A 24811-nucleotide genomic window follows, 5' to 3' on the forward strand; every position below is an offset into this window, starting at 1 on the left:
ATAGATCATTAATACTCGAGTCCAATGTAATGTGAATATGGGTTTGCCAATGAAATTGTACAGGAGTTCCCTTCGTCGACAAATTCAATCTACGAAAAATTCAATTGTAGAAAAATATTTTCCACAAATTCAATCTACGAATTTGTAGAAAAATATTCACTTCATTTGTCAAAGAAAGCTTTTATAGCTTTTTGGTCCCAGAAGATCAGAAGAGGGTAAACATCTTCATAATCTTACTACAGATTTGAAAAAAGGAATAAAAACAGGAGGATAATAGAAAAAATATTAAAAGAGATTAAGCTTTTATAGCATTTTGGTCTCAGAAGATCAGAAGAGGGTAAGCATCTTCATAATCTTACTACAGATTTGAAAAAAGAAAAAAAACAGGAGGATAATAGAAAAAAATATTAAAAGAGATTTTTTTTGGGTGGTAAATTTAAATGGCTACTTAATCTTCTATTAAAAAATCCTTCTAAATTTCGTTGGGGAGGTGCAGTTTTGAAACTTTCGCAAACAATCAACTTTGTGGAGATGATGACAATCGATTTTGTTTTTCAGGGGAGCAGTATTGAAGTTTGATGCAGTGGCACAAATTTTCAGTTAGCGCACGCCTACCTCAGCATGTAATTTTGCGGCCATTTGATCCTCAATTCGGCAGGAGTTCTGCAGACATTTGCTGAAAGATATTTTACAATAGTACAAGTGAATACTCACCGGGGGTTTAAAAATACGAGATTTTTCTGAAGCAAAAAGAGAATTAGAAATGAGGGTTGGAAAATTACAAACGGCTATTTGTATTGTGATTTAGTTAACAGCTGCACAGAGAACGCACGTGTTTTCTGCAGATCTTATGAAAAGACGGTCAACTCTGTAAATCGAATCTTAACGCACGTGTTTGCTGCAGATCTTATGAAAAGACGGTCAACTATGTAAATCAATCTTATTTCCTTGTCTGGTTGAAAGTGATGGTATCATATAAGTTAGGAGTTGTCTTTCGTGCGACTTTTTGGAAGTTTTTCTGATGAGTTTTTCTGGTCTAATTTATCTTAAATCCATCAGGAATTTATTGAAATCACAAGCTTGATGGGTAACCCATCGTCGTGCCTTAGGGGTTTTTATCCATATATACAGTGATAAAACCAGTTTAAATAACAAAAATTAAGATTTCACCTCAAATTTTTCCGCCGGATTCCGACACAAAGTCCAAAAATTCGCACTAAAGACAACTCCTTTAAATTATAATATCAAAAAGTTACACAAATTTTAACTTTCTTGAGATTACCATGAGTTCATTATATTTCAAAAATACAAAAATTGAAGTTAAAATTGAAATTGCATGCAAATCTTTGGTCCCAAAAATTGTGTGATTTGTCTAAATTGAAAAAGTTCAGTAATTGTAATTTTGGCCCTTTGTACCGGCTCAATAACGAAGATTCTCTAGGTTAAAATTTGCCATTCCAGAGTAACTAAATAATATTTTGACATGTATAGGCAAAATAATATAAAAGATGAAAATAAAGGTGGTTGTCCTCGAAGGACAAGATATGATTCTTTTTAAGATACTTAGGTGCAGTGAACAAGGGAAAATGATTGTTGGATTCTTTTGAGAACTCTGCATTTTAAACCAGTTGAGAGATAGGACATGCAGTAAATTTTCAAAAACTGTACCGCCCTCATAGACTTATCAAGTTTGGGAGCCACAATTATTGGTTTAATATAACTAAATACATCACAACTGGTTACCCAGATGTCTAGGTGGACAAAAGTGAACCCATATGTCATCTCCAGGTCAGTGGTTTGATATATGGCTAAGGATAATCCTAAAAATATCTTTAGTTGGGAATAAACCTGAAAACCCTCTTCTTGTTAAAAACAAGTTTGCTGAGGAATGCTAGAAATAGTAGGTGGCACTCAGTTTTGGATCAGTGGTAAGTTGAAACCCGTCTTGGGAGGGAGGATTAGTGTCCGAAGGTGAAGATGTCCAACATTGACAGATTGAGCTTTTTAAGCAGCATACAATGATTCCTTTTGCAACAGTTAATTTTATGTTATGATTATAATACCTGAATGTTAGAGAGTCATGTGACTTATGTGATGTAACAACCCTACACTAAAATGACACAACAACACTATTAAGCTTGTATGCGAGAGATGATGTCATTGAGAGAGATTTGGCAGCCCATCTCAGGCTAGCCTTATGTTTTACTTTTGCTGCAACACTAAAATAATATCGTATATTTTCCCCACTTCACCGTGTTTATCATGAATAAGTGTTTGTGCTCTTTTAAAAGCCAACAATGAATTGAATGCTCAAAGGGGATTCATATTAATAAATGGATCAATAAACAATGGGGGAGAACATCATTTATGTTGAACATTTTGTACAGAAGTTTGACAAACAAATAGAGATTCAATGTTGGGAATCTGTCTGAATTAAAATATGATCAATACCTACTCTTGGATAGATTTAATAAATTAATATTACACTGGCAAGGAGCTCCTCTATATTGAATATGGAATGGGTGACCAAGGCTGGAAAGCCAAACTCACAAATAATAAGGGCAAGCATTGGCCCTGGATCTGCATGTACAAAGCAAGACATATGGAAGAAGCTATACAGATAGATCTTAAACTTTAGACAATTACTGAGGATGGCGATTGGACAGTATCATCTGCTTGAAAGTCTGGAACGTAGATTGCTTCTGATAACAAACTGTGCTTCATACCATAAAACAAATAGATCACCACTCCAAATAGAAGCCAGATGGAAACTCGGATCCATGTACTTGTCCTGGTTAAATCCAAGTGACAGTTTACAATAAAGTTTCAAATGTGTTGCATTAAGTCTATGAAGAATCTCGACAGAAACACACCACAAAAATTGCATAAATATTTCACTAGATTAAGCATATTAATATCTTTCCCAAAAATATTGTCACCATTTAAAATAAAAGAAATGCCAAAAAGACTAGAAGCTTTCAATTAATACTGAAAACTGTTAGTGTTTGGATTTAGAATTACCCTAGATTGATCACCAAATAGACATTTATTAGAATACATGCTGCAGGGAGTACTGGTACAAATGGACAAATGAATCCTGCAGAACAAAGCTTGTCAAAACAGTTAATCTAATATGAGAACCTAAAGCACACATGTTCCACTAAATGAGAATTGAATTTTTCAGCCCATGCAAAATCCATTATTAGAACATCAAAGTAGTCTGAAAAATGGTTCACACCTCCACTATGCCCAAAGCTGTGGCGTCCTTCATCTTGTTCAATTAGTGACAGCACAGTTAAACCAAATAAAAATGGGCACATTCCAATTGCTCCCACACACCATCGCAACCAGCTGATTTGAAATAGACAGTGATCCCATGACACCATTACATTCCATATGTTAATTAAAAATGTGTGGCCTGATGAAAGCATTGTTGCAACTACGTAACACGGAAAAAAGCTAACCTGGGGAGCAATTCAATAGATGCTGCAAGCGTTACTAGTAAAACTCCAGCACATACAGCAGAAATGCTAAGACCTGCAGCCCTTCGTCTCTTTTGGTTGCTTAATTTCCCTGCACCATCTAAATGCAAAGGTTAATGACAATGTTTTAGTAAGCTTGCACTTCCAAAATAGCTGTAGTGATGAGACTCCATCAAGGATAGCAATCATATTTCCATCGTCTCATAAAAAATGATCCAAGAAAAACTGGAAGACAGTTGAACGTTTGAAATTTGAAGAGAAGTGCATAGAATGGAAGCAATGATGACTTCCTGGTTTTGGTAACTTGAATAAGGCTATACCAGCTACATGATGCAGAGATGTCCATTTTTCCCCTATTATACAAATTAATAAAAGAAAAAGGTGCTTATAATGCAGAAGAGGAGTGCGTAGAGAATAGAAACAATGATGATTTCTTGGTTTTAATAACTTGAATCAGGCTATACAAGCTACATAATGTAAAGATGTCCATTTTGTCCTATTGTACATATTAATACGAAATGCAGGTGCTTACAAAAGTCTTTCCAAGAGACATGAAATAGATGAAGCTTAATCTTGAACTTTTTTATATAAAAATTTTGATAATAGAATGTCATAGCGATTGATCAAACATGTTATTTGATATTTAGTGGTCCTTTAAAACTGAAAAACATCTGATAATGAGAACAAAAAAGAGTCAAAGAACAAAGGCAAATATATGTAACTTGTGAAACTGAAAAAGATGCTTACCATTTTCTTTTAAAATTAGAGGGTCTTCAAGGTCAGCATCAACTCTTTTAGCATATTCTAAAAGATTCTCGCCCTCTTCAGAATTTTGAAGTTCTTGAGATATCGGTTCATTCTTATGTGTTGCAATATTCTCAACCTTACTTAGGTCTGGGATTGTTTGATCCATGCAACTAGGATAATGTTGAGGAGCTTCACTGTTACTTGCTTGAGAACTCAGTGGTAAGGGCTCAAACTCTGCTGATTCCTGAAGTGAAGGTGACACAGGCACATCATCCGGTGGCACATATCTCAGTATAAGAATAGAGATGGCCACAATTGTAAATGCAAGAAGTGTACCAACACTAACCTGCAACAAATAACATGCATGTAGGTATATTAAAAATGATATCTGCATTTTTTTTGTGTGTGTGCGTATAGACCCATCCTTATACATGAAAGAGTGCAGCAGAGATAACAGTCAATGAGCAGAAGCTACTAGTTTCTAGTAAGGATACAAATATATAGTAAGTACATTGCACACAACTTTAGGCTTCAGATTTGCTACTTATTCTGCTGGGTCCATCTTTCAAATCTATTATGTTGTTTGAAGAACTGATCGAACAAAACATTGAGTGCACACTCACTTTGATTGTAAGAATTATTGGTGTAATTTGTATGTGGCTAATGCAATTCATATGTATCATTCATGTACTTGCAATTATGGCTAAGGCCATACTCTTATTTTATTGTATTACTATGCGTGGTTAAGGCTGACCTAGTTAACTTTGGTATGTAGGCTCTGTTACCGTTCAAACTAGTAGGGGACCTAAGGGGCATCCCTAAAGGGCAAATGCTAGACCAAGAGCAACAAATGGAGACTTAGCCCACTGTCACCTCAGCTAAGGCTCCCTTCTATTTACTGACTTTCACTGATGGGAGGAGACCTGGTATATTATGGAATCACCGATGAAGGATAAGTCAATGAAAGGATGTGGAGTGACCCAAATAATCTCTTTCCTGGAGAGGAGTTAGGAAGATAGAGCTTGCTTGCTTTCTAAAAAAGGTACAATGTCTTCTAGGGAAAGGAAGGGAGGATTTGAAGGTTAGGTTTATGGGATATGACTTGTGAAGGAATTTTCCAAACCCTAAAATCCTTGTTGAACTTGGTCTTCCAGATGGTTCTTGAAGAATTATCTTTTCAAAAGAATGAGACCACACAGAACCATGTGGACTCGGTCTAGGATAGGGGAAAAGCGTATGGCAACCAATGATATTCTTACCCTAGACAAGGTGAGGGAAAGGATCAAAGAATTAATTTTCACTTGAAGGTGTTGTTTTGATCCTATGAGGTACTAGCCTTGGGGATGCTAAGGCAAGGTTTGATCTTGGAGCTAATGTTTGGCTTTCCTCCCAACTCCGCTATCGGACTGGCTTCAAAATTGGAGGAGACCTTGGGGAAACACCAGCACAGGAGACCCTAGGAGATCGAACTTATTGGAGGGCTAGCTTGTTGGGAAATTGATGCCCTAGGTGCCCCAACTTGGCTAGACCTGGAAGAAAGTGAAAGAATGTGGTTTTTGGTGACCACCTTTGGTATATCAATGCCTTAGTCTTTGGAAGAATGGAGTCTATGATGAATATGAGTAGGATTTCTTGGTTCCCAATCAAGGAGGCCTCAAGACCACTTCGCTAGCCTTCTAGGTCTAGGAGAAGCAATCTTGCAGATTTTATACTTCGATGCACAAAGGGAATGGCTTATCAGGGTCAAATTCTTTGATAGAATTACCCCTAGGAGATTTCATTCATATTATATGGCCCATACATTGAGAGATGCTATAACAGAGACAAAATTCCGCAATTTAAGCAGTATATGCATGCAACAATTAGCCCTAAAACAACGAAAATCCCAATCCAATGTATATGACAAAGTAAAACAAGAATAACATTAATTACATGTACTTACATGTAATAGAATATATCCAACTATTCACAATTGATAAGAGAGAAGCTCCAAGAGAAGATAGACTAATATCTACACATCAAAATTCATCCATAAAGCTCTGATTCATCCTCTAGAAAAAGTGTGAAATCTCAAGAGAGAAAAAAGAATGATGATAAATGAACTCATCTCACATGTATTTATACACAAATTAGGAGTTCGAATTAGCCTCCTTAGCCTACATAAGCCCTAAAAATAAAATAATATTATAATAATTCAACTTTTGGTAACAAGTAGACCAAACTAGCTCATAAATGAAAAAGTAAGCCTCTCAAGAGGTCGAATAATAATCTATGCATGTCGTAGGGCCCTCTAAGAGGCCTAATGAGGTCCATGGGTGCCACAATGAAGAGTAGGACCCTCCAAAGCAGTGGACAAAGGGGTGGCCCCTTGTAATAACATGTGGTGCTCCAAATGATATGTGGGGGCACACAAGTGGCCTCATGGGTCTCCAAACAAATTGAAGACGCCTATAGATCGCCTGCAAGGGCTAGGATGATGGTGTAAGTGATGCCACATCATCATGAAAGTCCTGGATCATCTGCCAAGTGTATGGTCCAACTCTGGGGCCATCTAGGCATGATGGATCAAGTGCATCTTCCTCGTCTAATAAGTGAACCACAAGCAATTTATGAATGGTTGTAGGGATCCTGGAGTGCTATCTGCTGCTATGGAAATCCATGGCTCTCAACGCACACCCTACATGTGCCAATGTAGCCCTCTGGAGGATTAGGACCCCGTATAGGGAGACCAAACCCAAGATGGAGACCATCTGCAATCTTGCATAAGGTCCAATTCTAGTACAAGAAGTCATTACAGAAATCAAGTAAATTGTTGATTTGGGGTAGCATCGGATGTGCTATAGCCATGAAAATTGGTGGAGAGGCTAAAGCACATGAGATCTCCAAGACCCTGAAATGGTTTGGGAAATTCCACCCGGTTAGAGAGATATTAAAATAATTAATATTTTTAATGGGTTCCTAAGTCTAAACTTAGGAAAAAAAATATTAATATAAAACTGGGTGAGAAGGTTCTAAATGACATGGATCAAGCCAAATCTAATCTTAGTCGTTGATTAGAGATTTAATCTCGACCGTTGAAAACTCAACAAAAAAAGTATAAGAAGAGGGTGGAGGGTCAGCTGGAGATACACCAAGTTGATCAGTCAGTTCGATTTTCTGGAGCGGGATATAGTGAGAGAAATCGAACCAATGATCAAAGTTGCAGCGAGGGGCAGTGAGTGGATAGCAGAGAGGCAGAGATACTACCGAGAGACTAGCGCAGAGGCAAAGAGGCTGATGCAGAACCTGCAGGAGCCACACAGAGGACCAGAGTGATAGCGAAGACGGCCAAAGGGCCTGTGTGGGTGACGCAGAGGGCCAAAGAGCCGGCACAGAGCATCTGTAGGCTGACGCGGAGGGTTCTAGGCCGATGCAGAGGCCAGGAGGGCTGATGCAGAGCCTCAAAGAGGCGTTGGAGAGACTTTCGTGGAGCAGACTTGCCGAATATCTGCTTCTGAAGAGAGGTATTACTGCCATATTGATTTCTCTGTCGAGTGAACCAGTTTGGCACCCAGATGTACTCAAGAAATGCTGCTTAATAATAAAACCCTCAAAACTGTTGCACCGGTTTTCCCAAGTTAGGTTTTTCCGGGGACAATTGTCCAAAAATAACAGTGTCCCTTGTGTGTTTGTCTATTTCTTTCAGTTGATGATCTATAGATGGTTGAGACTACATTTGTCTTTATTTCAATATTTATATGGTTAAATAACTTGTTCAATAATTAAACAAGTAGGTGAAATAATCTAGATAGTGCAGGAAAATTTCTAATGGGTTAGACTTAGAAATTTCAACATGGTATCAGAGCATTGCAGATCACAGGAGCACTGAAGGCACCAACTAAATTAGAGAATTTGCAGTAGAAATAACTGTCTTGAGAGACAGCAGTTGTTCCTAAGGAGAAAGCAGCAAAGAAGGAGTGATGCAGAGGGCCTGCGTAATCATTACAGGCTAGAGAAAGGGTCAGGGCAGAAGCAGTGAGACAGAAGAGGCTCACGAAGAGCCACGTCATCCTGCTAAGTGAGGTAGGAGTAACACAATTGACTGTTGATTTGGGGTAGCATCAGATGTGCTCTAGCCATGAAAATTGGTGGAGAGGCTAAAGCACATGAGATCTCCAAGACCCAGAAATGGTTTGGACAGATTGTACCCGGTTTGGGAGATATTAAAATAATTAATATTTTTAATCGAGTTCCTAAGTCTAAATTTAGGACAAATAAAATATTAATGGGTATTAATATGAAACTGGGTTAGAAGGTTTCAAAAGTCATGGATCAAGCCAAATCTAATCTTAGCTGTTGATTAGAGATTTAATCTCGACCGTTGACGAACCAACTAGAACAGTATAAGAGGAGGCTTGAGGGTCAGTTGGAGAACACACCAGAGTGATCCGTCATTCGATTTGTTAGAGCGGGGTTGCTAAGCAAAGTTGAATCAGTGATTAGCTGCAAGGGGCAGTTAGTAGTGGACAGAAAGGCAAAGATAGTGCCGAGAGACCAACGCAGAGGCAGAGAGCGAGAAGTAGCAGCCAAAGCAGGCCACGCAAAGCCCAGTAGAGACAGCGCAAAGGCCAGAGACCCTGTGTCATCCACGCAAAAGGCAGCAGGAGTGACGCAAAGGGTCCCAGAGGCTACGCAGTGCCTCAGAGGGTTGGCGCAGAGGGTTTTGAGGCCGACGCAATGCTTTAGAGTTGCTGGAGAGGATTTTGTGGGCCAAGTTTTCTGAATACCTGTTTCTGAATAGAGAGGTATTACTACCTATTGTTTTTCTCTATCGGATGAGCCAGTTTGGCACCCAATTGTACTCAAGGAAATATTGCATAATAATAAACCCTCAAAATAGCTGCACCAATTTTCCTGCATTGGGTTTTTTCCAGGGACATTTGTCCAAAAAGAACGGTGTCACTTGTGTGGCTATTTTTTTTCAGCTGTTGATTTGTAGATGTTGTGACTGTATTGTGTTTTTTCAGTATTTAAATGTTTTAAATAACTTGTTCGAATTTAAACAAGTAGAAGAAATAAACCAACAGAATATAGATTAATTTTCTAACGGATAGACTTAGAAAATTCAACATGGTATCAAAGCGTGGTTGCAGATCACAGGAGAGCTGAAGGCACCAGCTAAAGCAAAGCATTTTGTAGTAGAGACAGGTGTCCCGAGCGACAAAAGTTGTTCCTAGTAGAAAGAAGCAGAGAAAGGTTGATGTAGAGGGACTGCGTCATCAGTTCGGGTTAGAGAGAGGTCAACGCAGAGGCTGAGGAGGGCAGGAAAGGGCTCACGAAGAGCCACACAGAGACTAGGAGGGTTGACGCAGTTGGCTTGGGGAGCATTTCAGCCAGTGCCAGGATTGCGCAGAGCCTAGAGGCTCAGTCCTTCAGTGGTTGGGGCATAGGAAGTTGTGGGTAGATTGCGAGGAGTGAAGTTGGTGGGGTGTTGTTGCTGCCGAGTCAGAACAGTACCTAACGAGCAAAACCAAGGTAGAGGGAGTCGCTACCGAGGCGGATTTCTAGCCAAGGAATTTGGATCAGTGTTGCAGATGCATAGGAGATCGGAGAGGTGTGATTCGACGGTTCGCAGGCAGATTTCCAGAAGGGAAATCGAGACTTAGAGTGAGTCGAAGGGAGAACTTCCAGATGGGAAGTAGAGACTCAGAGGGAGTCCAAAAGAGGAGCGAAGATGGCCAAGGATGACGATTGTGCCATGAGTGCTCATGTACCTCAAGAGAAGAGGTGGGGAGACATCGCGCTGTAGTCAGGAGCACTACAGCCGATGAGGGGCAGGATCCTTGAGGTACCCAAACTCTTGGATCAGATCCTTGCTATGGGAGCCCCAAACTGAGAAGTAGCAAAACTGGCGGATGTGGGTAGAGACGGATGCGGATGAAGCAACAGAGAGTGCTACAGTGCAGGAATCCCCAGGCAGCGCGAGGCTAGCAGGCTACAACAGTGCGAGAGGCACAAAGAGTGTTGCACCAGTGCAGGATGGCATAGAGAGGTGTGCAACAGTGCGAGATGCAGGGAGTTGTCGCAGCAACGTAGAGTTCAGTAGAGGGAGCACTTGTTAGCGACAAAGGGAGCTTCAGCATCAGGAGTGTTTCTAGCCTGGCACGGATGTCAGAAGTTGGGTGGATCAGTTACTTACTTTTCAGTAACTGAGTTGCAGCGCAGTAGCACAATGCAGCATGATGAGAGGGGATACAGTATTGGGAGGATGGACCAACAGCAACACGGATGCAGAGGGAGTTGCCGTATGGATGCAGCAGTGGCAGTGACAGGGCCATGGGAAGTAGTATAGGATGCAGCTGTGCAGAGGATGTTCGACGGGGAGGCCTAGCATCAGCACAGGTACCAGTGCCATATAATCAAAGTGATGCTCAGTGTGGAGTATTACTAGAGCATAGTCTTCGCTAAGAGGGAGTGTTGATTTGGGGTAGCATCAGATGTGCTCTAGACATGAAAATTGGTGGAGAGGCTAAAGCACATGAGATATCCAAGACCCAGAAATGGTTTGCATAAATTGTACCTGGTTTGGGAGATATTAAAATAATTAATATTTTTAATGGAGTTCCTAAGTCTAAACTTAGGAAAAATAAAATATTAATGGGTATTAATATAAAACTGGGTTAGAAGGTTCCAAAATTCATGGATCAAGCCAAATATAATCTTAGCCGTTGATTAGAGATTTAATCTCGATCGTTGAAGGACCAACTAGAAAAGTATAGAGGAGGCTTGAGGGTCAGTTGGAGAACAGACCAGAGTGATCAATCATTCGATTTGCTAAAGCGGGGTTGCTAAGCAAAGTCAAATCAATGATCAGCAGCGAGGGGCAGTGAGTATTGGACAGAGAGGCAGAAATAGTGCCAAGAGACCAGCGCAGATACAAAGAGCGAGAAGCAACAACCAGAGCAGGCCACGCAGACCCCAATAGAGACAGCGCAGAGGCTAGAGGGCCTGTGTCATCCACGGAGAAGGTAGCAGGAGTGACGCAGAGGGTCCCAAAGGCTGCGCAGTGCCTCAGAGCGTTGGGCTAACGCAGAGGAGCACGAGGCTGACGCACTACTTCAGAGTTGTTGGAGAGGGTTTCGTGGGACATGTTTTTTGAATACCTGTTTCCAAATAGAGAGGTATTACTACCGGTTTTTTTTTTGTCATGTGAGCCAGTTTGGCACCCAATTGTACTCAAGGAAATACTGCATAATAATAAACCCTCAAAATAGTTGCACCGATTTTCCTGCATTGGGTTTTTCTAGGAACATTTGTCCAAAAGTAACGGTGTCACTTGTGTGGTTGTTTTCTTTTTGCTGTTGATTTGTAAATATTGTGACTGTATTGTGTTTATTTCGGAATTTAAATGTTTTAAATAACTTGTTCGAATTTAAACAAATAGAAGAAATAAACCAGCCGAATACAGATTAATTTTCTAACAAATAAACTTAGAAAATTCAACATTGGCCAGAAGAGCGATTTAGCCACTGCCGGGATTGCGCAGAGCCAAGAGGCTCAGTTTCTTCAGTTGTTGGGGCCTAGGGAGCTGTGCGCAGATTGTGGATTGTGAAGTTGGCGGGGTGTTGTTGCTGTCGAAGCAGAACAGTACCTAACGGGATAGAACCAAGGTAGAGGGAGTCGCTACCTAGGCGGATTTCTAACCAAGAAATCCAAATAAGTGTTGCAGGAGCAAAGGGGATAGGACAAGTGCGATTCGACTATTGGCAGAAGAATTTCCAAGGGGGAAATCGAGACTCAGAGGGAGTCTAGAAGAGAACTTCTAGGAGGGAAATAAAGACTCAGAGGGAGTCGAAGAGAAGAGCAGAGATGGCAATGAACGGACTGAGGGATCAGGACAGGCTGGACGGGGCATCCAACTTTGTCATCTGGAAGGCCAGGATCCTGTCAGTTCTGGATAGACATTGCATCAAGGCCCTCGCCTTGAAAACCATGGCTATCCCAGTCGATCCAGCTGATAACGAAAAGTATGAGGATGCAATGGCCAAGGCAAAGTGCATAATCCTTGATGGGGTCAAGGATCATGTAGTTCAACATATTGCCGAGAAGAATACGGCAAAGGAGATGTGGGATACCTTGATGACATTGTATTAGGGCATTTTTGTGCAGAGGAAGATGCTATTGGAGAATCAACTGTGGTTGTATCGAATGCAAAAGGGTGAGCAAATAGAACACTTCCTCAACAGGTTGCAGGAGATTCAAGACCAACTTACTTCCATAGGGGCCACACCGGATCAGGAGTTAACGGTGAGAACTGCCTTGAACGCAGTCTCCGAGGAGTGGGAGGCATTCGTCCAAAGCATTTTGGGTAGAAAGAATCTCCCAGATTAGGAAGAATTGTGGGCAGCACTTCGCCAAGAAGAGATCAGACAGCTGACCAAGTCGGGAAGTAGCAACAAAGGAGGTCAAATCAAGAAAAAGGAGGAAGAGGATGCGACTCTGGCATTTGCGGGACAACAAGGGAAGAGGAAGAAGAAAGACATCTCCAAGATAAAGTGCTTCCACTGTGGGGAGCTAAGCCATTATGCAACCTAGTGTCCCAGGAAGAAGAATAAGGGAGAGGCTTCTGACTCTAAGGCCAGACCCGGCTAAGGCAGAGAAAGAAGTGGAGGATGATGACAATTGTGCCAAGAGTGCTCATGTACCTCTAGAGAAGAGGTGGGGTGACATCGAGTTCTAGTCAGGAGGACTATAGGAGATGTGGGGCAGGATCCTTGAGGTACCCAAACTCTTGGATCATATCTGGCTACGGCAGCCTTGAGAGACAGTAGTAGAATGATGGATGTCGGTAGAAGCAAGATGCGAATGGAGCAACAGAACAATGCTTGAGTGCAAGGATCTGTAGCAGCGTAGTGGGGGCTACAGTAGTGCAAGAGGTACAAAGGAGGTTGCAGCAATGTGAGAGGCACAAAGTTGTTGCAGCAGCGTAGAGGCAGCGACACAAGATAGCAACAGAGAAAGCTTCAGCATCAGGAGGGCTTCTAGCCAGACAAGGATGTCAGTAGTTGGGTAGAACAGTTACCATCGTCTCAGTAATTGAGTTGCATTGCAGCAGTAGCAGTGGTAGTGCTATGGGCAGCACAGCGCAGCATGATGAGAGAGGGTTGCAGTGCAGATGTAGTGTTGGGAGAAAGGACCAGCAGCAACATGGATGCAGAGGGAGCTGTAGTACATATGTAGCAGTGGCAATGGTAGAGCCATGGGCAGCAAGACAGGAGGCAGCAGTGCAGTGGATGTCGGGCAGCAAGGGCAAGCATCAGCACAGGTAACAGTGTTGGATAATCAGGGTAATGTTCAATAGTGGAGCATTACTAGAGCACATTCCTTGTTAAAAGGGAGTGTTGATTTGGGGTAGCATCAGATGTGCTTTAGCCATGAAAATTGGTGGAGAGGCTAAAGCACATGAGATCTCCATGACCTAGAAATGGGTTGGAGAAATTCCACCCAGTTAGAGAGATATTAAATAATTAATATTTCTAATGGGTTCCTAAGTTTAAACTTAGGAAAATAAAAATATTAACCGGTATTAATATATAACTAGGTGAGAAGGTTCTAAATGACATGGATCAAGCCAAATCTAATATTAGCCGTTGACTAGAGATTTAATCTCGACCGTTGAAGACTCAACAAAAAAAGTATAAGAGGAGGCTTGAGGGTCAGTTGGAGATACACCAAGTTGATCAGTCAGTTCAATTTTCTGGAGCGGGGTTTGCTGAGAGAAATCAAACCAGTGATCAGAGTTGCAGCGAGGGGCAGTGAGTGTATAGCAGAGAGGCAGAGATAGTGTCAGGAGACCAGCGAAGAAGCAAAGAGGCAGACGCAAAGCCTGCAGGAGCCATGCAGAGGGCCAGAGTGACTGCGCATAGGGCCAGAGGGCCTGCGTGGGTGACGCAGAGTGCCAGAGAGCCAACACATAGCATCCGTAGGCTAACGCAAAGGGTTCTAGGCTGACACAAAGGCCAGGAGGGCTGACACGGAGCCTCAGAGAGGCGTTGGAGAGACTTTGTGGAGCAGACTTGCCAAATATCTTCTTTCGAAGAGAGGTCTTATTGCCAGATTGATTTCTCTATCGGGTGAGCCAGTTTGGCACCCAGTTTTACTCGAGAAAAGTTGCTTGATAATAAAACGCTCAGAACTACTGCACCGGTTTTCCCAAGTTGGGTTTTTCTGGGGACAAATGTCCGAAAATAACAGTGTCCCTTGTGTGTTTTTCTATTTTTTTCAATTGATGATCTTATAGATGGTTGAGACTACATTTGTGTTTATTTCAGTATTTATATGGTTAAATAACTTGTTCAGTAATTAAACAAGTAGGTGAAATAACCCAGATAGTGCAGGAAAATTTCTAATGGGTTAGACTTAGAAATTTCAACATAAATGAGTTTACCAATCATGGACCACGGTTGGGGACTTCATAATGGCCTGCCCTTCCATAATGGGCTTCGGGATGTACCAATGTCTCCTAAACTCCAAATGGGGTTAACTAATAATCCTATTAGGTGGTTTCTACTTCTAAAGCGGATAATATAGTAAAGGTACATCCCTCAAAAGGTAGTGGCATGTGACAGATGGGTGAATGAAGTGCGGGATGAAAAGGGGCAACCTTGGGTCACATACTAGGGTACAAGGGTAGCTAATAAGAGGGAAGCCTACACTTGGGTTTATAATGTGTAGAAGGGAGCAATCATGGTACATGAGGTGTCCCGACCTTGATTTTTCCACCCTGCTTGATATGTCCTTTGCCTTTTATGACTTTCTTTGATTAAATGCTCGGGGCTCAAGGGGTAAGAGAATGATGTGTAAAATGTAGCAATGAATATCCCCCTTTTAAGGTGGGGGCCGTTCATTGCCCACCAGGGGTTGGGACAATCATGGGTTCCTATATGATGAAGGAGGCTCATAGAACCTATAGGAACCAGAGTGATGGCCATGATGATGGGGTAGAGCTCATGTATTGCTTTTGCCCAGGTGCTAAATGTGTTTGTCCCGGCCATCTTTTGTATTTTGTGGTACATTTCCTGTTGAATGTGGCCATATATGATTTTATCTTTCTTTTTAGCTGCATCAACCTCCAGGCTACATTCTACGCCATGACCCAAGGTGCGGGCAAGAGGAAGGGGCATGCTAACCCATGTGGGCCTAGTGGAGGAATGTGGACCCAGGTGGGAGAAATGGTGAATGTGGTAATAATGAATGGAAAGAGGGTAATATAAGTGGACAATGGAGCGAGACCACGCAACACAAATCAAGGTTTCCCATGAAATACCATCCCTAGAGCCAAATGGTCAGTAAAAGAGATCCCATGGGACTAGAATCCAAGGTTAATACCTAAAAGGGGTCTAGGGGACAAGAGCACAGACCTAGCCCATTGTTTCCACCAAATCCCCCCATTAATCCATGTCCAGAAGTGTCCATGATAAACAAACTACACTACTCAATTTCCAAATGACAAGGCATACCTTTAGGTTCGGGAGGCCCACCTTCAAACATATGATCATGGCAAATGGGTGAGGGACCACATGGCTGGCTCAAGTGGCGGAGAAATGGCACAATGAGCTAGCTGGTGGCTACAAGGGACTGTTGGCTATTGGCTAAGAACCATCTTGGAGAAAAACAAATTCTCCTAGGGATATTACCCACAAAATGGTGGGTAACAGGCTCAATAACTCTCTTCGAGATGATATGCATAACCCTCTTGGGAGGATGCCCTACCTACTTGAGTGGTATAAATACCCCACTAAAGATTCATTTGTACATCATCTATGTGATCATTCAGCTAAGGCTCTCTAATACAATTGTTTTAAGCCTACTAAAACTACATCTTTGTAACTCTCTTCTCATTTGCATTTTTCTCTTTCATGTGCATCTTCACATCTCATGTGTGGGTCCATTACAACCTTGCGAGGATGCCCTACCTACTTGAGTGGTATAAATATACCACTGAAGATTCATTTATACATCATCTTTTGGATCATTGAATTAAGGCTTCTCTAATGTGTTTTAAGTCTACTAGCACTACAATGTTGGCTTTTCATCTTTTATGTGCATTTGTACATCTCACGTGTAAGATATCCATGTTTGGGCTTCTTTCTCTCTCTAGTGCACTTTTAGTCAGTGTTAGGACACTTCTTTAGTGTTGTTTTCTTCTATTTTTACTGCAAGTTTTTGGGTGGGTATTTTGGTTCAATTTGATCCTATCTTTCTATTTGTGATCCCAACATGGTTTTAGAGGGAGGGAATGTTAGGATTGTTTTTCATGGTGTTTGTTGGCTAGAAAAAGACAATTTTTGCAGTTGTTGAAGCCCATTTTATGCATTAATTACAAATACCTTGTCCACTGATTTCAGCACCCTGTTGCACCCGTTTTTTCAACACTCCAAGGAAGCAGGATCCGAAAGCTTGAAGGAATTTTTTCGAAGTTCAAAATCATCAGCCAACAGTTCTTATGTCATTGTAAACCCATTCTGCAAGTTTGTAATGTAAATGATGCTAGTAAGACCATATATTTATGTAACAACCTACGTAAACCTATTATTTTGGCAACGAATTTCATCCAAGGAGTCTTTTCGTCTCATTGATTATCTGTGTTTCTAAACAAGGATGCTCGGCAAATTTTTCCCGACAACCTCACCCTAAAGCTAAGGTGGAATTTATTGTCGAAGTCTTATGTGAGTCCTAGTGTTTTGGACTTTAGTCGAGTCTATTGTAAAGGTGATTTGGGAATAGTTTAAGCTAATTGGCTAAATTATTTTATTACAGATCACTTGGTCTACTAAATCATATTGTGTCGCAGAATTGAATATGTTTTGTGAGGGTCTATAATGAACGGGCATTCCCCCTTCGAGAGTTGAATTTGTAAAATCCTACGTAAAACTATTTTAGTCCATGGTCCCTCATACTTAACTATGGCTAAAATATCTGAGGGTGGAAACAATAATTAATCCCCTCAAGTGTCAATTAATTAATTTTTCTGCCAAAAATAAAATTAAATCTTAAGCAAGAAAATTAATAAATTAGAGTCAAAAATTAAAATCTTAGAAAAATTAAATTTTCCAAGTGGAAAAATTCTTGGGTCTAAAAGAATTTAATTTTTGGAGGTCCCCCACCAAGGGAATATTGTAAATTTCAAGAAAATTTGGACCTTTGGACCTTGGTAGTTAAATCAAACTCAATTTTTTTAGGAAATTAGCTCAAAATAATTATTTTTGAGCTAAAAAAATGATTTTAATGAGAAATTCGAAAATTCCTCAAGAAAAAAAAAATTACGGCGGAGATTAAGAGTTGATCAAGGATTTATGAACAGTCGAGATTATTTTGACGAGGATCAAGCCAACTAGCCGTTATTTTCCACTTGGAAAAATTTCTCTATAAATAGAAGGCTTTTTTCTTTTATTTTCATCTTATGATGATCTGAGTTCTTGTTAAAATTGGTAACTAAGGCCAAACTCCATGTGGGCCGTCTTATTTATGGCAGCTGACATTTTTCTTGGATCCCTCTCATCGAGAGGTGTAGGATTGATCTAAAGATCATCCAATTCCGATAAGTATTCATGGAGTTATGAATTTATTTGTGTTATAAGACAATTCGTCAAGGTCAGCCAACAACCAAATAAACCCCACATGTGCTCAACGTTTAGTATAAAAGGAGGTGACTTGAGAGTCATTTCACTCACTTCTTTCTTGATTTATTTCCACTTGTCTTGGGTTTTTGTGTGAAAGAAATCTAGGAGGAAGTAGCCCTAAGATGCAAGAGGAAAAGAGGCTTAACAATCTGCCCTAGCCGCAGTCCTAGCCCTAGCTTCTACGTATAACCTAGCCGCAGTCATGAAGAGATGCCCTAATCCTCCATGCTGTCACAAGGGTAACCTAAACATAGTAAGGAAAGGAGTCCTATGCATGACCTAGGTGTTGTCCTAAAGGAGTCATGGACAATGTGAGAATTCAGGGACTGTTTAGAGGGTTTTTCAGGGGTCCGAAGTGCAGGAAGGAGGACCAAAGGACTGTTCTTGGAGGCTGGAGCGGTGAAGGAGAATTCTGGGTTGTTTGAGGGCCAAGTGGAGGGGAGGCAGACCCCAAACAAGCAGCCACAGAATTGTGATGTCTTGTTGTAGCAGGTCACAAGCAATATAGGGCAGCTGAGGTTGTTAAAGAGGGCTAAACTGCCCAGAATCACAGCAAGAAGGGTCAACCTCCTAACAAAGGGAAACCGCACTCCTTAACAGCAAATCTGGGCAGAATTGAAGGCTGGATATAGGACTGTAGGTTGCCCTAACCAGTGACCAGAACTCTGCCCATGAACAACAGTACAAAGGTATGTATGTTCTCCATTAATGACTTGTGTTGGGTCCATGATTTTGGATCAGTTTGAATGGGATTCGTTTGCAGCCTGTAGTAGCCAAAGTGGAGGGGCAAACTTGATGGTTAGATGCCCTAACCAGTGGCAACATCTACAGTGATTATTCATTGATGTATTAGACACTTGGAGAATCTGTTAGCAGCCATGTGGAGGGGTTTCTTAGGTGTTGGATACTGCCACATAGGAGCAACAATGTCACTAACAATGGGACAACAGTGCTAATAGTATGATGGCATGATGCAATGGGATAGCAACAAGCATGGTGCTGCAAACTCATTAGGTACAACATGCCAAATAGGACAGCTAGGCAAGTGTGCTTAGCACAGCATGGTAAATGGGATAGCTAGGCAATGGTGCTTGGTGCAGCAAGCTAATGGGACAGCAAGGCTATGATGTTTGTTGAAGCATAGAAAATGGGACAGCAGTATACCAAACATGGAATGGCAATGTCACTAACAGTGGGGCAGTAGCAATGGCACATGGAACAACTGTGGTAGCATGGTGCAACAATCACACATGGGACAACAGTGGAAGCATAAGGTGCAACAGTATGATGTGTGCAGCATGGTCATGAGGTCCAGCATAGTGATGACGGGTGCTTCATGGTGCAGCATGATGACGAGATGTAGCACAATGATACGTGGAGTCATATTGGAGAATCAGTTGAAGCAGCATGTCTTCCACTGAGTTCAACCATTTCATGTATCATCTTCTTAGAGATGATCTATGCTCTTATTTAGATAAGTCAAAGTGATGACTTTTGTTGTAAATGTATTATCTCTCTCTCTTTCTGTTGAACTACTGAAGAACATATAAGAAGAATTGATCAAGAGTTTTCCCACATTGGGGTTTTTCCTTGGCTAGCGACACATCTTGTGTCCTCTTGTCTTGGCTTGTCTTCTGCGATTTATGTTTATGTTCTATCTGTGATTTACTTGAATGCTGATGTGATTACTAATCTGGAAAAGATATTGAGCTATCTGTGAAAATTGAAATAAATTGCTTTAAGCATAGAACATACCTAAAATTAACAGTTCTGATGTAATTTTGTAAACACTGGTGTGAAGCCATTATTCTACTGGGAACGTTCAAATATCATAATAAAATACTTTCGAGTACATTTCATGGTGTCTTTGTCTCATTGATTTTTGGTATGTGTTGGGTATGTGCATTCCTATATTGTGCTTTAATATTATCTGAATTGTTGTCTCATTTGTAGATGATAGTAATATTCTATTGGTAAGTTTTTGGCTTATTTTAAGTGATCCAATTCATTGTATGTTCTAACGATTTTTCTTGAGAGAATATGTAGAGTTTGCTAGTGCCCCGGCCCTTGGGCTCCAAGTTCATAAACTGTGGGCACAGACTGACCTTGTTTGGACTTCGAATTTTTTATGTGATGTTCTTGCTTCACTAATAATGTGGTTAACATTTATTTTTCGAAATAAATCTAGCCATCATCAAAATTTTATTTAGAAAATTATTTCTCAAAGATTATTTTCAAACATTGTATATTTGTATAATTCATAAATTATTTTTGTAAATAAATTTTATTTTATTTTCTAATCCTTGTTTTACAGCTAGGGTTTAGAGTTTTGGGATTTTGAATTTTTGTTGTACATATTGAGGTTCTGGGCACTTGTAAATTTATTTGTGCAAGTGAGATCCAAGGAAATTTGTTGGATTAGAGCTTATCTATACTTATCTATACTTCCATCTGTCACATGTTTGATCTTATAGTGTTAGAATTTCTAAGTTTAACCCATTAGAAATTCTTCCTGTACTATTTGATTTATTTCTTCCTACGTGTTTAATTTACTTATTTACCATGTAAATACTAAAAATAAACACAAGTACAATATCAACATCTACAGATCATCAATTGAAAGAAAAACAAGCACACAAGTGACACCGTTATTTTGGACCAATGTCCCCGGAAAAAACCCAACACGGGAAAACCGATGCAATTATTCAGAGGGTTTTATTATTGTGCAGTTTTCAGAATACAACTAGGGTGCCAGAAATGGCTCACCCAATTGAGAATGCCCTCAACAGTAGTACCTCTCCTTGGAGACAGATATTCTGGCTGATCAATCACAAGATGAACGATCCCACAATAATAATTGCAGCTGCCACTGCTCTACGTCACTCAGATAGGGATTGCGTCACCCTTCCCGACTCACCAGCGCCCAGTCTGCCCCATGAAAATCTTCCCAGTGCTCTCTTGGCCCTGCTTCAAATCTGCTAGCCTCTACATCAGCTTCTGAAGCTTCTGCGTAAGCCCCTAAACCCTCTGTGTCTCACACGCTGGCCTCACCTAGCTCTGCGCAGCCCCGGCTGCCTCTGCGTAGCACCCAGCTACCTCTGTGTCAACCTCTCCGAGTGTTGCGTTGTCTCTCTAGTACCAACTCTGCCTCTCTGCTATGTATTCATTGCCCCTCACTGCTGATCACTAATTCTATCTCTCTTAGCAAACCCCGCTCTAGAGAATAGAATCACTGATCACTCTGGTGTATCCTCCAATTGACCCTCAAGCCTCCTCTTATACTTTTCTCGTTGGTCCTTCAACGGCTGAGATTAAATCTCTAATCAACGGCTAAGATTAGATTTGGCTTGATCCATGACTTTTGGAACCTTCTAACCCATTTTTATATTAATACCCATTAATATTTTATTTTGCCTAACTTTAGACTTAGGAACTCCATTAAAAAAATTAATTATTTCAATATCTCCCAAACCGGTTAGAATCTGCCTAAACCATTTCTGGTGATTTAGCCTCTCCGCCAATTTTCATGGCTAGAGCACATCCAATGCTACCCCAAATCAACATATAGATCAACTTGGAAGTTACCACAAATTTGTCTTCGGGCCTAGATATGATCTCCCAAACTCCATTTTTCATTATAGATTGATATTCTTCATTCATGGCATCCTTTCATTCTTGATGATTGACAACCCCTTCAAAGGTGGATGGCTCTGCTTCTATTAGTTTTGTCATGTATGTAGCATACCTAGAATATCTCTTGGGTTTCTTGCTTTCTCTAAATGAGCCTTTCGCTGCCCCATGACCTTCTGCATCAAGTAGTGTAGATTTCAACCAATTTGGTCTCTTTCTTGATTCGGGGAGGACCACAGGTTGAATGGGTTCACTGGGACCCTCATCTTCATGATGAGATTCTTCTTCTTCCCTGTTAACTTCTTCTTCAAATATTGAAAGTTCTTCATCATCAGAGTCCATGGGAAGTTCCTTAGATTTCTTGAATGCAATACTCTCGTCAAATATGACATCTCGACTTACTTCTATATGGTGTCCTTCTTTTATGTAGATTCTATAAGTTGTTGTAGCCAACAAATGTTCCTCTCATGTCTAATGGATCTAGCTTCTTTCTTTTGGTATATGAATATATACGGGACACCCAAAGATATATAGATGTTCTACAATTGGTTTCTTCCCAGTGAATACTTCTTCAGGAGTCTTGTTGTTCAGTGACCTATGGGGACTTCAATTTTGAATATATATTGTTGTCTTCGTGGCTTCACCCCACATAAATTTTGGTAGATCTTGATCATGTAACATTGCTTTTACACTTTCTTCAATGGATCGATTCTTTCATTTTGCAACTCCATTTTGTTCGGGATTATATGGGACTATCAACTCCCTCTTAATCCCAGATTCCTTACAGAAGGCTATAATTTCCTTGGATGTATACTCTCCTCCATTACCGGATCTTAGTATCTTGATTCTTCTTTTTGTAAGGTTCTCTATTTCAGCTTTGAATTCTTGAAATTTTGTAAATACTTAATCCTTGGTTTTCATTAAGTAAACCCAGGTCTTTCCTGAATGTGTTGGTTAAAGTTGTCATTGATGTCAATATAGCATTGTTGGAGATGGAAAATGTCCTAACCCTTGTGATGGATGAATAACCCTTTTGTGATGTTGCCCTAACCTCATTGAAGACTCTCTTTATGCAAACCCTAGGAGAAATTCCTAGTTTGGTAACCTCAGACCAATGGATAGACATGTGAACAATCATCTATGATAGCTTGAAGTCTCGATATGTGGATAGTCTACCTGTGGACCAAGGATAAACCTTAAAAACAGTCTTGTGGAAGAGATATATATACCTTGGACTTGTGGAAGTATTGTTGAGATGGTTCAATGGTTTGGACAGCATGTGAGGGCTCAGATCAGCTACCTTGAAGCTTGTATTGTGTGTCCTATAGGTGAGCATCATTTGAAGCATTTCTTGAAGCTACTTCTAAGTGATATAGATACAACCTTGATGAAGCCTTGAAGAAGAATTTTGCACCAATATTGAGAGAGCCTCTCAAAGCCATTTGGAGCAGACAACCTTGAAGTAGTTTTTGAAGAACTTTAATATATTTTAAGAGAGTCTCAAAACAAATTGAAGTTAATATTTTGGAGCATTCCTTGAAAGTATTCTTGATTACATCTTATAGAAGTATTGAATATCTATGAAGCTATATTATGGAGATGTTCTGAATATATCTAGAAGTGCCTTAGGGAGGAGTCTTGAAGACACTTTGGGCAGACCTTGGAGTATCATCCTACAGTAGTTTGTGAAGCTAATTCTGAAGCAGTATTAGAAGACCTTTGATGTCGTAGCTTCTGGAAAACCATTGTGCAAACATTTGTTGAAGACATTGGGATTATATTACAAAGACATTCTTGAAATCTCCTTGGAGCATTATTGAAGACTATTTTGGAGCTTTGGAACATTGTAGATCTTGGAGAGTACTTTGGAACTGACATTGAAGACCCATTGAAGGAAATTGGAAGCATAATAGAAGTTGATCTTGGAGAGACCATGATGCATTACTGAAATCATCATGAGGTAACCTTGAAGGATTTTGTTTGGGTGACATGAAGAGTTGTGGAGACACCTTCTGAGAAGATAAAGTTGTCATTGATGAGCTAAGTGCTTTGGAGATCGATTGAGGGCATTGTTGAAGATGAAGATATTGTCAGGGCTTGTTGCAGAAGATATTGAGAGCCTTGAAGAATTGAAGCATAGGGTTGGAGCCCAAGAGGATAGGAGTCCTCAAGAAGATCAGGTTGGAGCCTGTACTAGTGAGAGTGTTGGAGACCTGGAGGTTGGTGCCTCATAGAGACAGGGTTGGAGCCTTGGGAAGATAGGGTTGGAGCCCAAAGGTTGGAGCCTCGTGAAGTCCAAGTCGATGCTTGGAAAAGTACAAGTTGGAGCCTGGTGGATTGAACATTGGTGTCTTCATCTAGGGTTGGAGCCCTAAGTAGTATTATATCTAATTAATTGTAAAGAAGAGGATTGAAGTCCTCGTTATTTCTAATTAATAAATTCATTTATTCTATATTGTTGATTTTGTGTTCTAGTAATAAGTGATCTAAAAACTGGTAAAATAACAATTGTAAAAGAAATATTGATTCACCCCCCTCTCAGTATTTCCAATAGAATGATCATCTATAAATGTGACATAATATAGATGACCTCCAAGTGATTTAGAAGTCATAGGGCCACATATATCGGAGTGAATGAGATCCAAGATTTCTTTTGATCATGAAGCATTGCGTCCAAATGGTCTCTTGGTATTCTTACCCAATGCACAACCCTTACATACTCCTTTGCGATCTTCTTTTAATTCAGGGATTCCTATTGATTTGGGGTAGCATCGGATGTGCTCTAGCTATGAAAATTGGTGGAGAGGATAAAGCACATGAGATCTCCAAGACGCAGAAATGGTTTGGACAGATTGTACCCGGTTTTGGAGATATTGTAATAATTAATATTTTAATGGAGTTCCAAAGTCTAAACTTAGGAAAAATAAAATATTAATGGGTACTAATATAAAACTGGGTTAGAAGGTTCCAAAAGTCATGGATTAAGCCAAATCTAATCTTAGTCATTGATTAGAGATTTAATCTCAGCCATTGAAGGACCAAGGAGAAAAGTATAAGAAGAGGCTTGAGGGTCAGTTGGAGAACACACCAGAGTGATCAATCATTCATTTTGCTAGAGCGAGGTTGCTAAGCAAAGTTGAATCAGTGATCAATAGCAAGGGGCAACAACTAATTAACAAGTAGGAGAAATAAACCAGAAGAATACAGATAAAATTTCTAATGGATAGACTTAGAAATTTCAGCATGGTATCAGAGGGTGGTTACAGATCATAGGAGAGCTGAAGGCATCAA

General features: G+C 40.4%; 1 protein-coding gene across 3 annotated transcripts in view; it reads right to left on the bottom strand.

Moving 5' to 3' along the window:
- Window positions 1-2298: 2298 nt before the first annotated feature.
- Window positions 2299-24811, bottom strand: part of LOC149182627 (cationic amino acid transporter 3, mitochondrial-like) — a 240575-nt gene continuing 218062 nt past the window's right edge. For 2 of the 3 annotated variants that reach the window (XM_089416902.1, XM_089416900.1), the window contains 5 exons: window positions 4230-4575; window positions 3465-3582; window positions 3239-3351; window positions 3022-3097; window positions 2299-2791 (listed from right to left, as the gene is read on the bottom strand). In XM_089416902.1, the coding sequence (XP_089273028.1) occupies window positions 2635-2791; window positions 3022-3097; window positions 3239-3351; window positions 3465-3582; window positions 4230-4575 (810 nt within the window). In that variant the 3' untranslated portion in view covers window positions 2299-2634. The remainder of the gene's footprint in view (window positions 2792-3021; window positions 3098-3238; window positions 3352-3464; window positions 3583-4229; window positions 4576-24811) is intronic. The other variant, XM_089416901.1, reaches the window with a different exon arrangement.

The sequence above is a fragment of the Pinus tabuliformis genome, chromosome 3_2 (genome assembly GCF_031772625.1).
Source record: "Pinus tabuliformis cultivar Carrire ecotype Pingquan chromosome 3_2, CPIR1, whole genome shotgun sequence".
Taxonomy (NCBI): Eukaryota; Viridiplantae; Streptophyta; class Pinopsida; order Pinales; family Pinaceae; genus Pinus; species Pinus tabuliformis.